Source organism: Microcaecilia unicolor, chromosome 2 (genome assembly GCF_901765095.1).
Source record: "Microcaecilia unicolor chromosome 2, aMicUni1.1, whole genome shotgun sequence".
Lineage (NCBI taxonomy): Eukaryota > Metazoa > Chordata > Amphibia > Gymnophiona > Siphonopidae > Microcaecilia > Microcaecilia unicolor.
This window is the reverse complement of record NC_044032.1, coordinates 272945975-272971232: the sequence shown is the minus strand read 5'-3', so window position 1 is coordinate 272971232 and position 25258 is coordinate 272945975. Positions and strand designations below refer to the sequence as shown.

The 25258-nt window shown below is 43.9% G+C and overlaps 1 protein-coding gene across 3 annotated transcripts in view; it reads right to left on the bottom strand.

Moving 5' to 3' along the window:
* TEK (TEK receptor tyrosine kinase) overlaps positions 1-25258 on the bottom strand; it is a 218417-nt gene that overhangs the window by 102722 nt on the left and 90437 nt on the right. For all 3 annotated transcript variants that reach the window (XM_030194174.1, XM_030194175.1, XM_030194176.1), the window contains 6 exons: positions 21556-21708; positions 19986-20117; positions 14564-14704; positions 12295-12423; positions 11201-11358; positions 3446-3590 (listed from right to left, as the gene is read on the bottom strand). In XM_030194174.1, the coding sequence (XP_030050034.1) occupies positions 3446-3590; positions 11201-11358; positions 12295-12423; positions 14564-14704; positions 19986-20117; positions 21556-21708 (858 nt within the window). The remainder of the gene's footprint in view (positions 1-3445; positions 3591-11200; positions 11359-12294; positions 12424-14563; positions 14705-19985; positions 20118-21555; positions 21709-25258) is intronic.

Genomic DNA, 25258 nt, shown 5'->3' with positions numbered 1-25258 from the left:
CTCCATGGTGCATCTGCACCTTGAGTATTGCATTCAGTTCTGGTCACCGTTTCTCAAAAAAGAGATAGCGGAATTAGATAAGGTTCAAAGAAGAGCGACCAAAATGATAAAGTGGATGGAACGCCTCTTGTATGAGGAAAGACTAGAGGTTACTGCTCTTCAGATTGGAAAAGAGATGGCTGAAAGGGGTTATGATTGAGGTCTACAAAATCCTGAGTGGTGTAGAACAAGTAGAAGTAAATCGATTTTTTACTCATTCCAAAAGTACAAAGACTAGGGGACATTTGAGGAAGTTACATGGATGCACTGCAGATGAACTACATAGAAAAACATCTTAAAAATGTGTTTTGAAAATAGCAATTTGGACGTTTTGGCAAATAAAACGACCAAATGTTGCTTTGTGCTGCTTTTTGGATGTTTTTCTGTTTCAAAAATGAGCCCCTAAGCAAAATATATCCTATGTTATTGTCTGATGCTAGTTGCATGGCGTATAACAGCAAATGGGCTATACCAGTGGAGGATCTGCCTAGTAATGTGCACACATTATAAAATAGTATCAGATACATGCATTCCAAGACATACTTAAGCATACCAGCCTATTCCTGCCATTGACCTGGCATACGCTGTTGTGCTTAAGTTTTGGTGTGCCAAAGCAGCTTTGCATTACTATTCTTTAACAGGTTAGGTGCTGTTATAAGATTGGCACTAAGGGCACTTATTTATCACAGTTACATTTAGGCATCACTTTATAGGACTTCCTTCTAAGTTTCTTCCTCAGTCATGTGAATTACACAAAGCAATGAGTGTATTTTTAATGTTAAGCCTGCCCCCAATAATATGCATCTCTGGATTTTTTTGTACAATGTGTACATTTTTAAATTTTAATCATTATTAGGGGTCCTTTTACTAAGCAGCATTAAAATGTTTTTGACGCATGCTGAGGCCCCCTTTTACTGCAGCAGCTAAATTTTTTTTAAAGAAATGGCCATGCGGCAAGTGAACCACTTGACACATAGCCATTTTGGGGGGAGCACTGGACGCCAAAAGGCTGAATCCTCATCAGGCCAGGTGGTCTCTCTTTTCCTTCCACTTTAATTTCCAGCTGACCTTCCACCCAACAGAAGAAAACGCTTGAGCTGATGCCCTCTTCAGGTCCTTTGATACCACAGAAACCATCTCTGAACCTCAAACCATTATTGACCCTGTAAAGATTCTGGTTCCTTCCCACATCACAGTACCTCTGGAGAAGATGCTTGTTCTGAAACGATTAAGAGGAAAGTTCTTGCAGTGGGCATATGACTCCAAACTTGAAGGGCACCTGGGAATAAAGAAAACCCTTCAACATGTGGCACGCCAATATTGGCCTCAAATGTTTCGAGATGTACCAAAGTATGTCAACTCCTGTGTCAGCTGTGCCAGAAATAAGCCAATGCACGCTCACCCTTGGGGCCTGCTCCAGCCTCTTCCAGTTCTGAAGCAGCCCTGGTTGGACATCACCATGGGGTGCACTACTATCTGGGTGGTAGTAGATTGTTTTTCCAAGATGGCACACTTCATCACCATGAGCTCCTTATCGTTTGCTGCCATCTTGGCCCAGTTCTTTGTTAACGATATCCTTTGACTATTCAGACTACCAGAATGCATTGTCAGTGACCATGGAGTTCAGTTCATCCTTGCTTCTGGTGGAAGTTATGTGACAATTTTGGCATCCAGTTGGACCTCTCCTCATTTTATCATCCCCAGTCCAATGGCTAGATGGAAATGATAAATCAGATCCTAAAGAGTTTCCTCCGAGCCTACATTAGTGAGTGCCAGGACGACTGGGCACCTCTACTTCCCTGGGCTGAGTTCTCTTATAATAATCACGTCAGTGAATCAACAAGATCTTCTCCCTTCTACATGGTGTATTGATAACTTTCCCTGATTCATGTACCAGTCCATCTTTCTTCTTTTACTCCTGTGGTTCAACAGGCAGTTGGAAGTATCCATGAAATTTAGGACCAGACCCAGAACCTGCTCATTAAGGCTTCAGCATCATACAAGAAATAGGCTGATCGCAAACAATGACCAGCTCCAATGTTTTGCCCCTGGGAGAAGGTGTGGCTTAGCACCAAATATCTCAGGCCCAAGGTGCCATCCCAAAAGTTTGCACCAAGGTTCATTGGTCCCTTTGTAGTACAACATCAGCTAGGACAATTACTTATAGATTGTGGCTTCCACCCTCTATGCACATCCATAAAACCTTCCACGAATCTCTAATAAAGCCAGTCGTTCTGATGGGAAATGCAACAAGGGAACCTCTACCACCTGCACCCACAGTTGCAGATGATCCAGAATTCGAGGTACAAGACATACTGGACACTAAGAAAATTAGGGAGAGACTACATTATCTTCTTGCTTGGAAGGGCTTTGGATAATATGTGGGAACCTGCTAACAATGTTCATGCCCCTGCACTTATCAGATGCTTTCATCACCTCTATCCCCTTAAGCCCAAGCCAAAGGGGCTTGAAAGGAGGCTTAGATGAGGGGATGCTGTCTTGTCCCTCACCTGTTTCCAGATGTCCTCAATGGTCCAGCAGTCTCCCATGCCTGAGGAATCTTTTCTGGTTCATGGAATGCTGCACTTCCTTTTTATAGCACTGAAAGGTGCAGCTGACTGACGATATCCCATCCTGCCCGGACATTTAAGGAAGTCCTTTACTGTCAACTAGTGCCTCAGCAACAGGCTTCTTGGTGTCCTGCTGACTTCATTGTTTCTGCTTGCCTGCTCCTGCCCCGCCTTGTTCCAGTACTCCTGCCAGTGTTCCTGCCCTGCCTTGTTCCAGAGTTCCTGCCAGCTTGTTCCTGCCTTGCCATGTTCCAGTGCTCCAGTCCTGCCTTGTTCCAGCATTCCTGCCAACCTGTTCCTGCCATGCCTTGTGGCCTGCTGATCCCTTGCCTGTTTCAGACCTTGTTCTCCAGCTGTTGGGCCTGGCCTTTGTCACTTCTAGCTTGGATCCGCTACTGTGTCCTGGACTTTGTCAAGCATCTGCAGCTCTCAGCGAGGACCCGTGCTGCACTAGCATTGCACAAGTGGAACCAATCTCGCTATGGCCCAAGGGCTCACTTCCCTTGCACCGTGACAGGTGGCATATCAAATACATTACCCTTACCCTTACAATCCCTCTCAAGTCTAGAAGAAATCATACAGTTGCAAGGTAGTCACAGTTGCTGATTATCCTTTTAAAACTTTTCTTAAGGGGTCATATTTTTTCTTTAAAATGAAAGATTAATGAAATTGAAGAAATGTCTACAGATGCAATGGAAGAAGTAATATAAAAAAATGATTTCAGGTTTGAAAATGATGTCTCAGAGCTAAACACCTGGGCAGAGGATACTTTTGTCAACTGATGTATAATGAAAACATCCCTAAGCTGAACAGAGAAATTACTTAAATGGCTTTACCTTTTACAGAAACAGAGAAAGATTTTTCAGCCATCCCTGCCACGGTTTTCACGCTACAAATCCAAACCCCAGAATCTCTTGGTTGGGTTTTGTTCACCTGGAACAGTGCCACAGAGCCTTTCTTTTCTTCTCTGATTGCTACAGGCTAGAAATACAGTCACAGAAGATCACAATGAGAACATGATTTATTGTATATTTTAAAAATCTTATAAACTGCATACTCAAGTCAGCTAGTTCAATGCAGTTTCCAAAATAACATGCACAATATAAAATCAATAAAAACATAAACTATAGAAACAACATGTCAAATAACAGAAAAATCCATCTGTCCCCAGAGTCAACAGCTCCTCATATCTCTCCACTGATCTAGCCAAGGGTGCACAGTCTTCCCTCCCAATTCCAGAGCAATTTCTGGCTATAGGATAAGTTGTTTTAATCAACCTTTGAAAAAGCACCCTGGTTCAGTTCCAGCCTCACATCTCTAGGCATCCCATTCCACAACAAAGGTGTTGCAACCAAGAAAATATGAGAGTCCTCCAGTGGACTTCCTGAACTTCTTAACAGAGGGCAACACCTGCAAACAATCTTCTGCTGATTTTTAGACTTGATCTGAGCAACACCTACATAGCTTATCTGTCAAGTACTTCCGTTGACTGTCTCACAAAGCTTGAAAAGTTAACACCAAACTTTAAATTTCACCCTTGCAACATATGTTACAAAGGAGTCATTCTTTCCCTCTGGACTTACTCAAAATTACCCTTATGACAGTATTTTGAAGCATTTGGAGTTTTCTAAAAAGCTTACTGGTTGCTTCCACCAACAGTGCATTACAGTAATCTAATTGTGAAAAAATCAGTGGCTAGGTAACCATCTACAGCACATTCACATCCATATAAGGCTGTAGTCCATGAACAAGACACAATTTACCATAATAAACCTTTTGCATCATACTCAATAACATACTCCTCCAATCCAAAATCCATAGTAATTTGAACTCTCACGGATTTATCCTTTTCTTAGCAGAACAGCTATGTTTAACAACACATGCCTCCATCTCCTTCCCCAGACCCACTTGCAATACTGTTAATTTTTACTCTATTCTTCTGAAGCCAATTAACCCCCTTCTCTAAATATTGATACATCTTAGATGCTATCCCCCATCTCCTACCAATTGGACCGCCAAAGGTTGGAGATAAATGTTGAACAATAGTGTAGAGAGGGCTGACTCTTGTGGCACCTTCATATTTAAGATTTGAAGTCACAGTAATTTACCAGTAACTGATACTGTCTACCCTCCAAAACTGAAGCAATCCAGTCAACAATCTCATCCCCACCCCAACCCACCTAAATGAACTCTGTCCAATAAAAAGTCATGAATGACCAAATCAAACGTCAAAGACATGCAAAGGAGTATAAGGAAGAACCACATCTTTTTAGCTAGGAAACCCAACACCATTATCTGTCAATGCAACCTGCACAAAGTTCATGTTATTATTATTATTATTTCTATACTGCCTACAAGCCTGAAAGCTATCAAAGCAGCGTGCACTCAGGTAGTAGGTATTCTTCTGTCCTGGCGGACTCAAAATCTGGACTGAGAAGGATCAAATCTGTTATTATCCAAAAATACAGACAGATGGACCAAAACTATCCTATCCAATAACTTACTCAATAAAGACTGATTTTCCACTGGATAACAACAGGATTCTTCTAACATGCTTCTCTTAAAAATAGGCCTAAATATAACCCTCTTCAAAGCCTTGGGTACTTTATCTTCCAATAAAGATCTATTAACAATCTGACATATGAAACCTATCAATTCAAATTAAATTGCCTTTACTAGTTTTGAGTCACAGAAGTCTAACAGACCTTTATCTCTCTCTATTAAAATGAAACTGAGCCACATTCATTGACATCACAGAAAATTTCTCCAACCGCTCTCCCAACGCAATCCCACTGAATAGTCTCCCTCCTCCACATACCCCCAAGGAGTCCCTCAACACTTCAACTTTGTCCACAAAAACTTGACTAACCTGCTTATTTTCGAAGGAGAAGGGCGCCCATCTTCTAACACAAATTGGGAGATGGGCGTCCTTCTCCTAAGGTCGCCCAAATCGGCATAGTCGAAAGTCAATTTTGGGCGTCCTTAACTGCTTTCCGTCGCGGGGAAGACCAAAGTTCAAGGGGGCATGTCGGCAGTGTACAGAAGGCGGGACGGGGGCATGGTTAACAGATGGGCGTCCTCGGCCGATAATGGAAAAAAGAAGGGCGTCCCTGACGAGCATTTGACCGACTTTACTTGGTCCATTTTTTTTCACGACCAAGCATCAAAAAGGTGCCTGAACTGACCAGATGACCACCGGAGGGAATAGTGATGACCTCTCCTGACTTCCCCAGTGGTCACTAACCACCTCCCACCCTGAAAAAAACAACTTCAAAAACTTTTGTCTTTTTTTTTTTTTTAGAGTATGTCCTTCGCTATGCCTCCATCCCTGCGACAGCAGTTGAGGACGTCCAAAATGTAGATGTTTCTGTGAGAAGGACATCCATGCCTTTGCTATGCCTCCAACACCCTTTTTATTTCTTTGGATTTTGGATCACAAGTGGCAGCAGTGGGATTTGAACCTGCAACCTCTGGATTGCAAGACCAGTGTGCTAACCACTAGGCCACTCCTACATTCCATTCCACTCCCTTTCAAACATTTTAGATGCCCTCAACTGCCCCCCACAGGCGTCCTTAGAGATGGGCGCCCCTGTTCAATTATCCCCCTCTAAGCCTCTCAGCTCCTGGCATTTTAACAACGTCCTCCATCCAAGGGGCCTTCCCCAACAACTGTCCCACCAATCTAAACAAATCCTTCAAAGAATTCATTGCTCTAACTTATCCTTTCCATGTCCAGTCTTACACTACATCTGCTACAGTATTTTCAGGTCAGTAAATTTCAAAGTAAACCAGGGATTCTCTTTCTTATTCTCAGACCTACTCTTCAAAAGGGCAACCCTATTCAAAGTTTTCTGCAAACCTTTGCTCCAAACCCCCACTATCTTATCCAAATCACCTGCCAGAGGCACCTGAAGATAAACTTTCAGGCCTTCCTGTAATAATTTCTGGTCCAATATTTAGTATCCGAATTATCCCATCCTCCCTTACCCTGATTTAGTAGGGGAAATAAATCCGAATGATGATTCGTCCATGTGAAGGCTACTCTGTCTAAAACTCAACATCTCAAAACCTACCACTCACTGATTTAATCATGCGTTGGACAATCAATACACTGTTCCATAGATAAAAGACAATTCTTATAGAAAACTCTTCACTTTCCCATACTCCCTATCATCTACTGTATGTGCAAATTGAAATCACCCATAACCCACAAATCAGGAACAAGTACCTACATCTCTGCCATAGAATCTAATAACTCATTTATATTATTATCATCCAACCTGGGTGGCACTTACACAAGTAAAATTCCCAAACCCCGTCTTCTCCAACCTTCACTATCAACCCATCAATACTGGGCAACTGCACATCCTTAAACCTATTCTTCTTCAAGCCATCCCTAAGCAATCCCCCCCCCCCCCCCTTTCCTAACCCTAGACTGAAATAAGATGCTATTACTTGAAGGACACATCTCATACAGGCTCACTCCTCCCTCCAGCTGGAAGACAAGTTCCTGTGATTGGCAGCAAATCCAAATCATACTGTGTAACAATATTAACTACATTCTCCCTCTTTCTCATTACTAATCTCTCATTTGTTAATCCTATATACATCTCACCCCATCCTTCCCATCCTCCTCCTCCAAATTAAAATAGGATATGAAGGTCAAATCTCCAACTCCTTGATCCCACCTCCTTTAAACTCCCGTACAGCAATACAACCCTCATCCCCTTGTGCTAATCTACCAAATCACTTATTTACTGATCTTCAAATAAACTTGAATCCTAAACAGAACAAATACAACCAAATTAGCTTCCAGGTGCATAGCACCCTTCCCTTGTGTGCTGAGTCCCCCAAATCCCCCCCAAAACCCACTGCCCACAAGTGTGCACCATTACCCTAGCCCTAAGGGCTGAAGGGGGGCGCCTACATGTGGGTACAGTGGGTTTTGGGGGGTTTGGGAGGGCTCAACATTACCCACCACAAGTGGAATAGGTAGGGGGGGATGAGCCTGGCTCTGCCTTTCTGCAGTCCACTGCAACCAACAACAACGGTTCCAGGGACCTGCATACTGCTGTCAGGGTGCTGGGTATGACATTTGAGGCTGGCATACAGGCTGGCAAAAAAGGTTTGTATTTTAATAATTTTAGTGTGGGAGGGGGTTGGCGACCACTGGGGGAGTAAGGGGAGGTCATCCCCCATTCCCTCCGGTGGTCATCTGGTCAGTTGGGGCACCTTTTTGAGGCTTGGTCGTGAAAATAAAAGGACCAAGTAAACCCGGCGAAATACTGCTTATCGCCGGGTTTTATTTTTCCATTATCCGCGAAAGCCAGCCATCTGGTAGCCACGCCCAAGCCTGCCCATGTCCCGCCTTCGCTTCACCGCCAACACGCCCCTTTGAACTTTAGCCGGCGAGGCGAAGGGAAAGCGGTGAAGCTATCACAAATGTAGCTTTCGATTATATGCTTTTCGCCACTTTTGCGAAATCGCCGGCCATATCCCGATTTGTGTCGGGAAATAGCCGGCGATTACTTTCGATTATAAGCTGGTTTGTGACCTAGCTCATTTGCATGTGATAAGGGGGAAGCCAGTTGATCAGCTGAGCATGCGCATAGCAGCCAATCGCAAAGCATGGCTGCTTTGCCCATGCTCAGACAACTTTCATACATGCAAAGAAGCTGCGTGTATGAAAGTCAGTGTAGCTTTTCTTTTTTTTCCTGCTTCCCAGCTTTCTATCCTGGGAGGCTTTCCCAGTTCACCTCCTTAGGCTTTGCATGTCTAACGGAGTATCAGCCTCTGGAGCACCCCCTCCCCACCCCTATCCCTTTCCTGCAGGACGCTACTGTGCTTTCTTTCCAGCCCCCTTGCTCCTGCCCCATCGCAGCTGCCTTTCAAAATGGCTGCTGCAATCTCTTTCGACAGCTCACGGTACTACACAAGTACTGCGAACTGTTGTGAGAGATTGCGGTAGCCATTCTGAAAGGCAGCCGTGAGGGGACAGGAGTAAGGGGGTTGCTCTCTGGCCCTCAAACACCCCCACTGGACCACAAGTAGGCCCAGGGGGTCTACCTAGACATCAGGAGGCGGAGGATGTGGGGTCTTATCCAGAGGAAGGGGAGGGACTTAGCAAATTGTGGTGGGGGGAGAGGTAGGAGGGGTATTAAGCCAGGAGAGGGATCAGGAGGGTTTAATTTAAACAAAAAATAGCTATGTGGGTCCTGGCAGATATTCAGCCACAGCCCACATAAATTTTCTTATGTAGGCCCAGTTGAATATTGTCCAGGCCCACATTAGCTCCGGCAGCCTGCCCAACCACACTTAGCCCCCTGTATTCAATGCCGGTGTCCGGACATGGCACGGCACTGAAGGTTGGGGGCTAATTGAGCCGGTGACAGTCAGCATTTTAAAAAATGCTGACCACTGCCGGCTGAATATCGGGAGGCAGCATGTATCCAGCATCTCCCTCTTCTTTTCCCCCCACTTCAGGGCCTCTCTCGCCCCTCCTCACATTTATTGTTGCTTCTGGTGTGCTGCCAGTACCTAAGTCTGAATGCCCTATTTTGGAGGCGGCAGGAAATGGCAGAACTGAGCACATGGGTAATCAAGACACTGTATCAGCTGGGTTGACTCTTGTTTAGAGTCTCTGTCATGCTAGTGCCAGTCCCACCCCCACCCTGCCAAATTTTGCTAGCATAGGAGTCGTCTAGCCTGCCCAGTGGTTGGGCTGGCCCTGAAGAGATGAAGTCGCATGGCACCTATCAAGCGTCTTCCTAGTCAGTAATGGGAAAGGCGGAGTGATCCCCTGGCCTCCTGCCCTGGAAGTTCTGTCAGTTAACATGGTAACCTCAATCCCATAATGGTGTCTTTTGGTATTACATTTAGGAGTCAGGCTTCCAAATAAGGGAAGTTCCCTTATTTGCTCTTATTTAAAAACTAGATTGGGGTGGGGGAGTTCTGAGGGGCAGCTCTTATTAAAAGAAATAGATTAGGGGGGGGGAGCAAGGGAATAGTTTGCAGCCCAATATTCCTTGTCCCCTTCTTTTTGTGTCATCTCTCCTTATATTAGTCTGTAAGCTCAGCTGCTTAGTTGGTTTCGCTGCTAGGCAGGATAGCAAGTTCTTAATAAATTTGAAACTTAAAACACCTCGTGTTTTATATCTGCCTAAACTGTCTTTCCTCTATCCTATCACTGATTGTAGTTCCTTTCTATCTTTTATTACTTTTTAGAGTTTGTAAACTGCTTTGAACAGTTTCTAGAAGGCGGTAAATCAAACACTAATGAACTTGAATAAAAAGAATAACATGGAGTCCTTTTACAGTAAGCACTAATGCGTTATTACCGCAGCAAAAAATGGCTTACTGTGGGGAGGGCTGAGGCATCACATGGTACTTTTGCAATGTGTGCATGCTACCCACCCTGGGGAGGGTCTGGGGGTGTTGAGTGGGCATGTTCTGCACTAATCAGCACAGCTACATTGCCACATGCTAACCCAGTTAACATGTGCTTAGTGCTGAGCCGTTACTGCCTACATAATGGGTGGCAGTAGGGACTCACATGCAGGGCCGCCGAGAGGGGGGGGCAAAAATCCCCGGGCCTGGCCTCCAAGGGGGACCCAGCACCGGGGTCTCTCTCTCCTGATCCTGATGAGCCCCAAGTGATCGGGTCCCAACAGGAGCAGGAGAGAGAAAACTCCGGCTCCAAGACCCCCTCCAGCGCTGCTCTTTGCTCGCTTCTACTGCCGTGCCGAGTGGCTGCTTTTCCCCCTCAGATGCATGCTCGGTTTTGAAACTGAGCATGTGCGATGAGAGAAAAAGCAGCCACAGGGACAGGGCAGGCATGGAGTGAAGAGCAGCACTGGATTCTTCCACTGGCGGGGCCTCAGGATCCCCGCCAACCCAAGGTACCTCAGTTGCGGCAGCAGCAATGCTTGGGTGAGTGAACAGGAACAGCGACGATCTGGGAGGGTGGTGATTAGGGGGCAGCAGCGGCTCTGCCCAGGGCCTGGCGGCAACCGCCCTGCCCCGGGCCCAGTTCAGTCTCTCGGCGGCCCTACACACATGCTAATGGCCATGTGCTAATGGGAAATTTAGCGCATAGCCATTAATACTAAAAATAGAAAGTCAACCATATTACTCCTGTGGAAAAAATGGCCTTAGCATAACGGAATGAGCCATATAAGGACACACTAAGGACACTTTTTTTTACTGCAGTTTAAAAGGGCCCAATTGCTTGCTGAATTTAATGCAAGCTGCATCGTTCTTTTTGCATCATTATGAGCTGCTTTGCATGCGTTTGTATTTGCATTCTTTGCAGCTCATTACTGTTTAACTTGCACTGTGTTAAAAGCATGCATTGAGTTGTGTTATTGGCAAACTGACAAATAAGGAGTGTTATTACCATAATGCAGCCTTGTAACTCTAGGCATAACTGTAACACCTGGCAGTCAGTAACTATACATAAAAATTAATATTAAAAGTTAATACTTGTATCACTACGGAAAGAACCACTTTTAATATAAATCTTAGCTAGATAACAAAAAGAATATATTTATAGTATTTTTCCATGTTCAGATATATACAGAACTGGTACCTACTTGAAAGACCATTCCATCTTGTTTGGACAACTTAAATTCTTCCAGTACAGGAGCTGGCCGGCCAGTGGCAGTGGAGTTGATCATAAAATGTTCTATTCCAGAATTAACTTCTACATGTTCTGGTAGTTCCACTATCTGTGGTGAAACATAAGCCTCCCCTGTGTGAGAAGACCATATATGTGAAAAGTTCCTCTCAGTATCAGCAAGAATTGATAACACACGGAGTGACATGTACACTTTATTAAAGTACTAGTTTAGAAAGATAATACCACCTAAAATATGTTCAGTTTTTCTAACATTAAAAACCTGCCATTTTCTATTTACTGTGATAAACCTCTGATTATTTTTTTCTAGAAGCTTCCTCAGCTGAAAATTAAGGACCCCGTGATCCTTCAGTGTTGCAGACTCATTACCTTTAATCCAGCCAGTATGTTGTGCAAAATCGGACACATTGGGAAAGGAAGGGAACGATAGGAATGTTGGATGCTATGGGGAGGGAGGGAAGTAAGGAAGGAGAGAGGGGCCCATTTTGAGCAGCCCACAGTTCTGCCAAAGTGCACTGATTCTGTTTCTTTGGTTTTGCACTGTATGCAGAGTTTGGCTTCTTGAGGTTCAGTTTAATTTTTGTCTACGTATTTCTATTATTAGTTTGTGGTTACTTATGCTATTATTTATGAGGGGCTACCTCAGTTCATGTGTGAAAAGGGTCGGGTATTCTGTTAGCTTCAAATGTCTGTGTTGCACTGATCTGTACTAATTCAGGGCTCCTTTTACAAAGCAGCGGTACTGATTCCCGCATGGCAAATGCGATGAAGCCTATTCAATTTCTGGTTTCTTTTACTGTAACCAGCCCTGAACTGAATAGGTAGATGCGGGCTATAAGACATGATGTAACACAACATAACATAACTGCAAATTATTCTCTGACATATCAATTGTTTCTGACCTTAAATCAATTTCCAACCAATTTATGAGTAAAACTAAACTTTAGACAGTAGCTTTCTCACTTTTCCTTTTCTTTCCTACTCTAGTGTCAGGGTGAAGACCCTTCACACTGAGTTAAGTGTTTTTACTACAGTGTTACCTGGCTTTACCTTCACTCTCACAGTGTACCCCACGCCAGCCCGGGGGGCACAGGCAGCCTTTGAATCGGTCACAGGTTCCTCCTTGGCTGCACTGGCACTTCAGTTTACAATCTGGACCATAAAATTCTGATTCACAAGCTGGAAACATATTTAAAACAGAAAAAAACAACAACCAGAGTTAATGGCACTAATTTCAGATCCCTATGCTAGACCCCTTTCTGATAACAAAGCATTGATCTTTTTAGTCTCATGGTAATATCTGAATGTCTAACTTCACCCACATTCTTAAGCTAATACTAGCTAAAGTATTTTTCCTTTTATTCTTGTTTTTCCCCTTTAGCAATCGCCGCCTGCCTACCCCTTCCTCAGACGGCATACCTAAGTAACACAGGACAATCTGAAAGTTGTGAGAGGCATTCATTGACTGGTAGGGGACACCATAACAGAAGTAGCCATCTTCCCTTCCACCCTGGCCTGAATGTATCTCCTCTTCTGCCTGCCCAAGCCCAACTGACCTCCACAGCAAGAAATGTGACTGGGACAAACCTTATCTAAAACCGTTTATTTGGATATTCTAGTATGTTTAACATAGAAAGCCTACTCCAGTGAAGAAGCATTGATGTAGTGCATATTGTAGAAACTTACTAGATAACAAACTGTACTGGATGTGACATTAATGCTAAGTGATCTAATGGTTTTCTGCACATATTCAGTAAGTAAAAAATAAACTTAGGTTTTATAAAATTATTTTTGACAATTCTTTTAATTTTGATCTTTGTTCTTCAGTAATCTGGAGCAATATTATAAATAGCCCTGTAAGTGACCTGCTCTTACAACTGAGGAAGGTAAAGTTAGAGGGGAAGGTAATAGACTGGTTGCTCTTTTTTCTTCAAGGAACAATATTGTGTAGAATAAGCTGGATTGCATTTTGAGGGTTAATTTGTGGCATTAGGGCCACCGAGAGACTGAACCGGAACTGAGGCAGGGCCGCCGCTGCCCCCCCCCCCCCCCCCCCCCCCGATCACTGCTGAAATACCTTGTTGGCTGGCGGAGATCCTGAGGCCCTGCCAGCAGAAGACGTCTTCCTCCAGCGCAGCTTTTCTACTGATTGCCTGCGGCTGCTTTTTCTCTCAGGGCATGCTTGGTTTCAAAGCTGAGCATGTGCCTGAGAGGGATAATTTGCAACCTTTGCTCTGTTCTACCCTTAAACACTCCTGGCTTTCTTTCACCTTTGCTGAAACCTTTCTATTGGGATTTCCTAAATGTCTTGTTATAATAGTATCCTTCAGGGATACCTCACTCCGAACCATGAGCTCCTGAGCAACTGTCGGCATTCTTCCCCCCTCCCCCTTCTATTCTAATTTAAAATCAGCTCGGTCTCCTTTTTAAATGTTAGTGCCAGCAGCCTGGTGCCAATTAACATATGCAACTGATTAGTATTCTATAAATTGTGTGAATGGCTTGGCGACATACCCATGACATACTCAAGCACTTAAAAAGCAATAATGAGCACTAATAGGCCCTGATTAGAATTTAGGCACACAACTCGCTAAGCGTATTCTGTAATGATGTGTGCCAAACTTCTAATGCATGCAGGCAAAAAGGGGTATTGTTATGGGCAGAGAAATGGGCATTCTGAAACTTACATGCCTAGTTATAGAATATGGGATTTATGCCACATTTTCATTGGTGTAAATGGATGAGTGTAGATTTAGGCATAAAATATCAACTAAGCGTATTCTATAATTGGCGTCTAAATCTAGGCACCGATTATAGAATACACTTAGTTGGCACTGATTTCAGCACCAATTTTTTAGGCGCTGTATATAGAATCTCCCCCTATGTGAATTAGGTACACAATTTATAGAATAGTGCCCTGCACTTAACCACTTAACTGCCAATTATTGGCATCAATCACATGCTTAAGTGCTAGTATTCTATAAAGTTGGTGTACTATTGGCATCTATATTTAGTCATCACTTTATAGGTTGAGGGGGAATAGGCTTTTCTGTGTTCCTTAATGCTCTCTTTCTACTTAGTTACAGTATACCTCTGCTCGCTTCTGTGCATCTTGCTTCCCATCTTTCCTTATTTTTATAAACATAACTGTTATCCCTTATATCTGACTTTCTTCCTACTTCTGTTGTTTTTGACTACTCAAAACATTCAGTTGCCTCTCCAAAGGCCCTTGTTGTCTAGGTCAGGACTGCCACATGTGGATGCATACATTTCTGGTAGTATTCCTCTGGAGGAGAAGTTGTATATGTTTGCAACATACCTTTATCACACTGAAGCCCTGTCCAGCCTGAGGCACAGGAACACCCATATGGATCCGGGAGGCAGAACATCAAATGCTTGCAATCACCTGCTTCTCTGCAGGTGTGTGTACAGGTTCTGCCAAATTTATTGCTTCCACAAGCTAAGGGAAAGAAAGGCATCCAATCGACATTAATAAAACTTGACTAGTCTACATTTGAGAAACAGAAAAGCAAATAGTTGAAAAAAAATAGAGAATGAAAATGAAAATGTGAAATCTGCTATGGATTCTAAACTTTTAAATTATGTTTTACTTGCAGATTCCTGAATCATGTTTCATTTTCTCAATATCTTTCTGCGCTTGGGGGACTGCTGGATACTGAATTTCAAGTTTATTAAGTCTGTGCAGGTAATGATGTGCTGGTCTTTCAAACATTTTCAGACATACAAATTAAGTCAAACATGGTTCAAACTTGCTAGGAACTTCGAGCAGGTTTTCCAAACATTGTTCTGATCTTTGGAACACCAAAATGGAGTTCAATGCACTTGTGGCATCCACTTGAGATTTCTGCTTATCCACAGACCATAAGGTAAAATCAAGACGAATGTTTCATGCTGGATCTGGAAAAATACACTTTTCTTTTAAGATCTTGAATCAGGATGAATTCTGACTAGCTTGAGTTTAAATTACTCGGAGAAAGCCATTCCACATATTTACTTTTTTCCAGATTTGCACAGCTTTTGCTAGATTATGTGAAGTCAGTGAAATAAGCAGATTAAGAACGGCATTTTCAAAAGCACATCCATCTCATAATAGAGATGTCCAAGTCAGAATGTCACAAATGGATGTCCATCTCACATGTATTTTCCAACAGCATACAGCCTGTTTGAAAATATGTGAGATGGACATCCACGTGCTGGAAACGTCCAGTATGAACATCCATTTTACAAACTGAAACATCCAAGATATGAACAGGGCAAAACAAGGGACATGGACACCTGTATAGCAACATAGGAACATCCATCTTATAAAATGGCCACACAGACAACCATGCAGAGCTCAAGGATAGCCTAATGGTTAGAGCAGTGGGCAAGGCATCAAGGAATCCAAGTTCAAATCCCCCCTTCAGCTGTTTGTGAGTTTTAGTTTTAATTCCGAACTTTCCAGAATACAGAAAAATACCTACTGTGTCTGAATGTACATCATTTTAGTACCCTTCGGGCTTCCAGATGTCTTAGATATTTAAGTACAATAGATATTCTTCTGTCTCTAGAGGACTCACAGTTAAAAAAAAAAAAAGTTGAAGCAGTATTTGAGCTTGGGCCCCTTGATGTACAGTCCACTGCATTCACCACTTGCTTGTTGCTCTGTTAAGAATGTCCATAATACCTGATGCTGTCCTGGAGCCTGGTATCCCTTGCCAATTTCAGTGCTGAGGAACAGGGAAGGTGACAGCAATCACTGGGAGATTAAGGAGGTGTCATGCCTTAATTTCTCCAGTGGACAGCTGCTCAATCAGAGCACCGTTCTGTAATCTGGACATGCCTGTACCAGGTCAAAATAACACGTCCTTTTTAGAGATGGATCCTTTCCTCTTCTCTAATTGCAGTCGGATGTCCATATTTTGGGCCCTCCCTAGTCCCGCCCAAAAAAACATGCCTTTGCTATATGGACGTTCTGCAGTGTTGGATGTCCATATCCTGCCTTTCTAAAATTAGGATTTGGAGATCCCTGCAATATGGATGTCTAAATGTTAGTTTTCAGAGAACCAAATCAGGAATAGAGCATCAAAAATAAGCACCTAAATCATAATAAATATCTACATAATAAAGATATAAATTTTATTTTTTTATTAGGCTTTTCCTGGTCTAAACGTGATTGTCCTTTGAAGCAGGAATAGTTTTCTACACTTCATCTTATTCAACTGCTTGGCCAACATGATGACTTGTTATGTTTTTGACCTCTACTGAGATACAGAAACTTGTTTTCTGCTAAAATTCTGCATTAAAATCTTTGTCACCTGTTTCACTATAGTTGCCTCATTCTCATTCTATACTATGCATTGTTCCAAGAGAATATATATTCAACAAAAAGTCAATACTCAGCCACACAGTTAAAATATAATTAGAAATATCTAATTAATATGGTTCAAGTTATATATTCATTTGTACTATTTGAAACATAGAAACATGATGGCAGATAGAGGCCATATGACCCATCCAGTCTGCCCATCCTCTGTAACCCCTAACTCTTCCTTTTCCTAAGCGATCCCACATGCTTATCCCATTCCTTTTTAAATTCCGGAACAGTCCTCGACTCCACAACCTCCACCGGAAGGCCATTCCATGCCTCCACCACCCTTTCTGTAAAATAATACTTCCTTAAATTACTCCTAAGCCTATTCCCTCTTAACTTTGTCATTTGCCCCCTCATTCCAGAGCTCTCCTTCATTTGAAAAAGGCTCTCTTCCTTACATAAATGCCCTTGAGATATTTAAACGTCTCTATTATGTCTCCTCTCTCCCTCCTTTCTTCCAGCGTATACATTTTGAGGTTCATAAGCCTGTCCCTATAATTTTTGCGTTCAAGACCGCTTACTAATTTTGTAGCCGCCCTCTGGACCGACTCCACTGGTTGAGACGTTGGGCCAGTGGTAGTCCTGAAAGAGGAAGCGGTAAGCCCACACTGAGCTTACCGCTTCTCTGTAAAAGGGCTCCTTAATTGTTTTCTATGACTCTCAACCTCCTTACTCCCTGATTGTAGTTTTGAGGAGGAGCTGGGGGCAGTGGGTGGGGGCGCCATATCATCCTTCGCCTCAGACAGTAGATTGCCTTGGGCCACCCATATGATAGGCAAGGTTTTCCTAACAATGAAACCACTTTGTAAATACAATAATTATGTCCAAACACAAAAGAAATAGAAAGAGCCCAGGTTTCTCACTCACCTTCTCATGGCTGCAGTAGACTCCTCCCTTGCAGTGTTTAAAACAAAACACTGGACCACCCACTCTGCCAAAAGAAAAACCCTGGAAATGGCTAGCACAGTGGTAACCAAGCGGTAATTAGGCATTGCCGCACGCTGCCTAGTTACCGCCAGGTTAGCGCCAGAGCCCTTATCTCCATCTCAATAGGTGGTGGTAAGTGCTCCCCACTGCATGGTCATGTGGTGAAAGTTATCCAATCCCCCCCCCCCCCCCCAATGAAACTCCAGCACCTCTCTCCCTTTCCTGCCCCCAGCCCCACCATGGGACTCCAGCACCTGTGTCCCTTCCTTTTTGCTCCAGCTCCAGCCCCCCACTCCGCAGGTCCAACACCTCTGCTCCCTTCAGTTCCAACCCCCTCCTATGACTCCATTACCTCTGTCTCCTTCAACTCCAGCCAGCCAGCCAGCCAGCCCGCCTACCGGTCTATGGGTCCAGAACCTACATTCCTCCCACCTGCCCACACACACATCTAGCCCGCCCCCTCCAGCACTGCTCCCCCACAGGTCCAGCATTTTGTTTTCCTCCCATCCCCACCACGTCTACCTTATGCACTGCTGCGAGGAAGATCCCCACTGGCCTGCTCTGAAGCCTTCCCTCTGCTGGCTCCTGCTTTCTGATGTAACTTCTTGTTTTGGGAAACAGGCAGTTATATCAGAAAGTGGGAGCTCACAGGTTTGTCCCCATGGGGATCATCCTCATGGCAGTGGATAAAGTAGAGAGATGGGGCGGGGAGGGGAGGGAGGAAGGAAGGAAGACAAACAGATATGGGACCCACAGTAATTGTGGATTGGTTTGTTTTTTCTACCACAGGAGCAAAGCTTTTTACCATCCCTACACCCACAATAAATGCAGTAACATTTTTTTTTGTTACTGCGGATTACTGCTGGGTTGCCCCATTCCCATGTCATTCTGTACCTGGAATGCCCCAAACCAGGCACCCTTTTGGAAGAATAATTTTGGCTGTATGATGGTTTATTTGTCCAAAGCTATCTATTAAGTGGCCTGAATTTCAAAAATAAAAACAATTATGTGGTAGGCGCTGCTGTCACCTGCATAAATACTTTAGAATAATGGGTCATTTACGTTTAAGCTTTTTGACTGAGAATTAAGAAACATACAAATGTAAAGTTCTTGTATGATTTAACTGTGCACATTAATAATGCTCTACTACTTATAACATGCTGTTAGTACACATGGAGTGGCATTTTTGATATGAGGTCTAAATCCGATTTTGGTCGTTTTGCAAAAAACATCCAAAATCCAGTGCCAAACATGGTCATTTTCAAACCAGAAAAACGTCTATCTTTTTGGTTCAGAAATCACCCTATTTTAGAAGTGTTTGTGCTCAGTGTGTCTTTCTTTCAGGGCCGTTTTCAAACAAAAAACATGCAAGGGAAAAACACACAAAAACAAGCTTTTGGGATGTCTGGGGGCAAGCAGTCTTACTAGACTGGCCACACAAACATCTCAGCAGAGCAGTAGGGCAGCCTAGAGGCCACTGCAGTGAACTTCACATAAAAGGTCCCAGGTACATATCATATCATATTCCCCTTATATTGTATGGTGAGCCCTCCAGGAATAGCAAAAAAAAATGTACTGTACCCAACTGTACACCACTACAGTAGCCCTTATACCTGCATGTGTCACCTATATGTGGGTTCAGTAGGTATTTTGTGGTTTTTGGGGGTGCTCACAATTTCCACCACAAGTGTACCAGTTAGACTGGGATATGGGCCTGGATTCCCTTTTCTACAGTCCATTGTTCCAGCCACTAGGCTACTTCAGGGACCTGCTTGCTGCTCTAAGAGGATTGGCCAAAATATCTGCAGCTGTCATAGAGCCTGATATATACTGTCACTTTCACCTTTTAGGGGGGGTGGGAGGGGGAGGGGACCACTGGGGGATTAAGGAGAGGGGTCATGCCTTAATGCCTCCAGTGGTCATATGGTCAGATTGGGCACCTATTTGGCACTTCGTCATTACTGAAACAGGTCTAGCCAAAAACATTCTGGGGTTTTTTCGCCCTGGACATTTTTACAACGCTCCATTATTGCAGAAAAATGATCAAATCATAAGCCCATCCTAGTCCCACCCAAAACACACCTCCAACACCACCCTTTGAGATTTAGATGCACTGTATAAGAAAACATCTTAGAAATGAGTTTCAAAAATAGCAATTTGGATGCTTTTGCAGAAAATAAAATCCCATCTGCCACTTTGTGCTGTTTTTTTGGATGTTTTTCTCTCTCCAAATTGAGCCCCACAGTCATCAATATGATTACAATATTCCTACCCCAAAGATCTTTGCTGTCTATCTTCAATGAATTGTTTAATATTGCAGAGAGTTGTACAGAGGAGGATTGAAGCTGGGTCTCCTGACTTATTGCCCTCTACGGGAACCATTTTCCACTCCAGTGGCCTTGCCAGTGGAAAGTCTCAAAGCAATGATTAGGGAGCTTACCTTTTTCACACGTTGACCCCATAAAGCCTGGAGGGCATATGCATTCCCCATTTTCTTCATGGCAGACTCCTCGATTCTGGCACTTCAAGCAGGTCTTCTTACACATAGGCCCCCACATTTCTGCTTCACACCCTACAAGCAACCACCAACAAACAACTCCATAAAGTCTTGCTGCAATCAACAACATTGTTCACCTACTTATACTATTGTACCACATATACAGAGGAATCCTCAATGGATTTTGGATTTTTAGACTGCCTTTTGAAATGATATTCAAAGTGGATTACAAAGTTATTCAAATTCAAGTACAGGCTGCATGGAATACAGATCATACACAAGCTTAATTACTACTTTTCTTATTATGATGCAGTTGTGAATGTTAGTTCATGCATAATTTTAAAAAAAATATCTTTATTGTATCATAGATGCAATTACAGACCATAGCAATTAACAACTTCACTGCACCACGTTTAAACTTAATACCAGCTCCCACCCAAGTCTTTTACCCAGCCTCTCAGCCCTATTCCTGCCTCTGTGTTCTGTCTCAAGCATATAAATTGTATGGCACTACTGGCCTTCACCAGTAGTCCATTCCAGGTACTTACCATCCTCACAGCAGGGGCGTAGCCAGACACCCAAATTTGGGTGGGCCTGGGCCCAAGATGGGTGGGCAGAAGATCCAAACCCCGTCCCACAGGTAATTTGGTCTCTCCTCTCGTTTGCATGCCATATGGTCTGTCAAACATCCCCCTCTCCCGCATACCTTTTAAATAGCAGATTTTCACCAGCAGCAAGCAGCAACTAATATACACTGCTCATATTGGCCCCACAGCCTTCCCACTGATGCAACTTCCTGTTTCCGCATAGGTGGGAATAAGGCTGAGGGGCTGGAGTGAACGGTATGTATCAGTCGCTGCTCACTGCAGGCGAAGATCTACTATTTACAAGGTATGCAGAAGGGACAGTTTTCAGCTGGTGGGACTTGGGAATCCCTGCCAGCCACATCATAGGTGTGCTGCTTCTGGGTGGGCCTGAGCCCAAAGTGGGTGAGCCTGGGCCCACCCGGGCCCACCCCTGGCTACGCCACTGCCTCACAGTAAAGAAGTATCTCCTCCTGTCTTCCCTTAACTTATATGAACATGATAGCAGATAAGGACCACTTGACTCATTCAATCTACCTGGCAGCTCCTCTCATATATTCCGTCTGTCAGCTCCAGCAGTTTGGTAATCTGCATAATATTATGTTTTATCCATGTCAGTTTCTGGTATCTTCCTCAGAGGCGTAGGTAAGTGGGTCCGCCAGGGGAGTCCCCCAAACAGACTTCTGACGGCACCTGTGCCTAATTTTGATGCAATCTATTATGTTTAAAATATGCACCTGTGCTGTCTGCAGTCTACTGTATGCTCCCCCCCCCCCCCCCCTGCTCCCTCAACTCGGCTACAGTTCTGATCTTCCTCTTTGGTTCTTGTACATTCTATTAAGAATCTAAATCATTTATCTTTTCTCCCATTCAGTGTGCATAACGGAAACCTTGAAGAGTTCATAAATGTTGAAATATGTGGAACTTACTTCTGACTATCAACCTGGTGCGAGCTGCGATGAAATGGTTTCCCCCCATGTACATGACAGAGTACATCACTGCATCTGCCGGCCCAACATGAGAAAGGGACATTTCCAAGACCCTTTGTACATCGTCCTTGGGCACTGTATGAATAAACGATCCTGAGGAAAGACATATAAACAAAATAATATGTCAGCTCATTGGAAGTAGACATGTAAGATTTGTCCCAGCGTGTAAAGGTTTCAATAGTAAATAGTACCCCCTCCCTCCAAATAAAAGTAGCCAGTCCTAAGATGCTGTGGAGACTGAAACACTGCATGTTCATCAACACAGCTAGGGGTCATCCTGGTCTGTCGTAGGATGCCATCTGCTATACTGGATGCGCTTGGAATCTCATCTGTAGTTGAATTCAAATCAGTTCAACATACATTTCACAAATGCAGTTAGTTTTTTGCTGAGTACACTTCTTTATGAGGAAATTTTAAAGTGGAGATGGGCAAATCTGGTTAATAGGCTGAAAATAAATTTAGGAAACGATATTCAGCTGGCGGCGGTGAGTGTTTTTGAGCTGCTGGCCGCATTATTCCTAGATATTCAATGCAGGCCATGTCCGGACATTGGCATTGAATATCCAGGTTTATGCAGCCAGCTATCTCTTATGCAGTTAAGACCAATATTCAGTCTGGCTGTTACCTTCTGTCACAGACTACGTGAGGAGCATTGCATAACATGTTGTAAAAATTAATAATGTATGTGACGCCAATGTATGTGATGCCAAGAAGACCCATCCCCTGAACCCTGTCTCCACCAACATTTGTTTTGTAGGCGCTTCAGTATCCACCAAGACTTTGAGTCGCTCCGGCGCTGGTACAGGTACATCATCTGAGAAGACCCTGCTTTAATCCGGTGCATGGTGGAGCACCTCAGGGCCCAATGTAAGTACCACATACATAGCACCTCTAAAATAACTCTGTCCCTGATCAAGGCCTGCTGTATACTCAGTGTGCCCACAACACCATATCTACTAGAATGTGTTGCAGTCAACCTCCAACCTATGAGATGACATGGAAAGGAAAGCAGGAGGGGAAGCTCTTTGGACAGCATCCTCCAGTGACCAATAGAAAAGTGTCTAGCGTGTCTCACACACACCTACCTAGCACATTGCAGCCGCTATGACAGGGGAAATAAAACAGTAACCCGAAACACCCACAGTAGGAATTAAACACACGTCCCCTGCATTCAGGGCACACAGTCCTAACCCCTACGCCAAACACGTATCTGATACAGGAGTGTTCAAGGGGGAGAGTACACTGACCATAGCGGGCCTTCTTTTTGACAGGTTAGACTACCTATTTATGGTATTGAAGGACCTGTTCTTTGGGATGCATTACCTGAAGCCTTGTGTAAATTTGTTCTATTGTACAATTCCCAAAATGTTTGAAGGCTCAGATGTTTACACTAGCTTTTGTTAACAACTAAGGTCTGATGTTATTTCTGTATTTTTAGCTGGATTATATTTTATTTTGGTATTGTGTTTGAAGAATAGTGTGTCTTTTGTAATGATTTTATTATGTATGTGGCTTGGAAACCGCTTAGAATTGTATGATAGAGCAATTTAAATTTTTTTAAAATACATAAATCAGTTGACCCTCCCACGCCACACTCATTGGATACATACCATTGTCAGTTCCAAAGTTCAGTATGCTGCCCTGTGAGACATCCTTCAAGGCCCAAGCTAGGGGTCCCTGAAATCTCCACATTATAGTGGGCCCCCAATCTCCTCTCATGGAAACTCCCACCTACAGTGGGGGAAATAAGTATTTGATCCCTTGCTGATTTTGTAAGTTTGCCCACTGACAAAGACATGAGCAGCCCATAATTGAAGGGTAGGTTATTGGTAACAGTGAGAGATAGCACATCACAAATTAAATCCGGAAAATCACATTGTGGAAAGTATATGAATTTATTTGCATTCTGCAGAGGGAAATAAGTATTTGATCCCCTACCAACCAGTAAGAGATCTGGCCCCTACAGACCAGGTAGATGCTCCAAATCAACTCGTTACCTGCATGACAGACAGCTGTCGGCAATGGTCACCTGTATGAAAGACACCTGTCCACAGACTCAGTGAATCAGTCAGACTCTAACCTCTACAAAATGGCCAAGAGCAAGGAGCTGTCTAAGGATGTCAGGGACAAGATCATACATCTGCACAAGGCTGGAATGGGCTACAAAACCATCAGTAAGACGCTGGGCGAGAAGGAGACAACTGTTGGTGCCATAGTAAGAAAATGGAAGAAGTACAAAATGACTGTCAATCGACAAAGATCTGGGGCTCCACGCAAAATCTCACCTCGTGGGGTATCCTTGATCATGAGGAAGGTTAGAAATCAGCCTACAACTACAAGGGGGGAACTTGTCAATGATCTCAAGGCAGCTGGGACCACTGTCACCATGAAAACCATTGGTAACACATTACGACATAACGGATTGCAATCCTGCAGTGCCCGCAAGGTCCCCCTGCTCCGGAAGGCACATGTGATGGCCCGTCTGAAGTTTGCCAGTGAACACCTGGATGATGCCGAGAGTGATTGGGAGAAGGTGCTGTGGTCAGATGAGACAAAAATTGAGCTCTTTGGCATGAACTCAACTCGCCGTGTTTGGAGGAAGAGAAATGCTGCCTATGACCCAAAGAACACCGTCCCCACTGTCAAGCATGGAGGTGGAAATGTTATGTTTTGGGGGTGTTTCTCTGCTAAAGGCACAGGACTACTTCACCGCATCAATGGGAGAATGGATGGGGCCATGTACCGTACAATTCTGAGTGACAACCTCCTTCCCTCCGCCAGGGCCTTAAAAATGGGTCGTGGCTGGGTCTTCCAGCACGACAATGACCCAAAACATACAGCCAAGGCAACAAAGGAGTGGCTCAGGAAGAAGCACATTAGGGTCATGGAGTGGCCTAGCCAGTCACCAGACCTTAATCCCATTGAAAACTTATGGAGGGAGCTGAAGATGCGAGTTGCCAAGCGACAGCCCAGAACTCTTAATGATTTAGAGATGATCTGCAAAGAGGAGTGGACCAAAATTCCTCCTGACATGTGTGCAAACCTCATCATCAACTACAGAAGACGTCTGACCGCTGTGCTTGCCAACAAGGGTTTTGCCACCAAGTATTAGGTCTTGTTTGCCAGAGGGATTAAATACTTATTTCCCTCTGCAGAATGCAAATAAATTCATATACTTTCCACAATGTGATTTTACGGATTTAATTTGTGATGTGCTATCTCTCACTGTTACCAATAACCTACCCTTCAATTATGGGCTGCTCATGTCTTTGTCAGTGGGCAAACTTACAAAATCAGCAAGGGATCAAATACTTATTTACCCCACTGTATGTATGCACTTCTTCTCTTCCCCCCCCCCCCCCTGCACCCCCAAAATATGAGCATAAGTTATGCAGTGATGTGCAGCCACTGCCATCAGTGAGGGCCATAGAACAGCTAGCATGAGTACCCCACAGATAGAAGGCCCGTCTTTCTCGGGGGGGGGGGGGGGGGGTCCCCAGCAGAAGTGGCCAGAAAGATGGGCAGTTCTGACATTGTCCCTTGCCATCTCCCAGTCAGCTGTAGGACACATAGGCATGGGGATACACACACACCCACATCCCTGACAAAAATTATAACAATGGCACCATTTGTGCAACAGTGC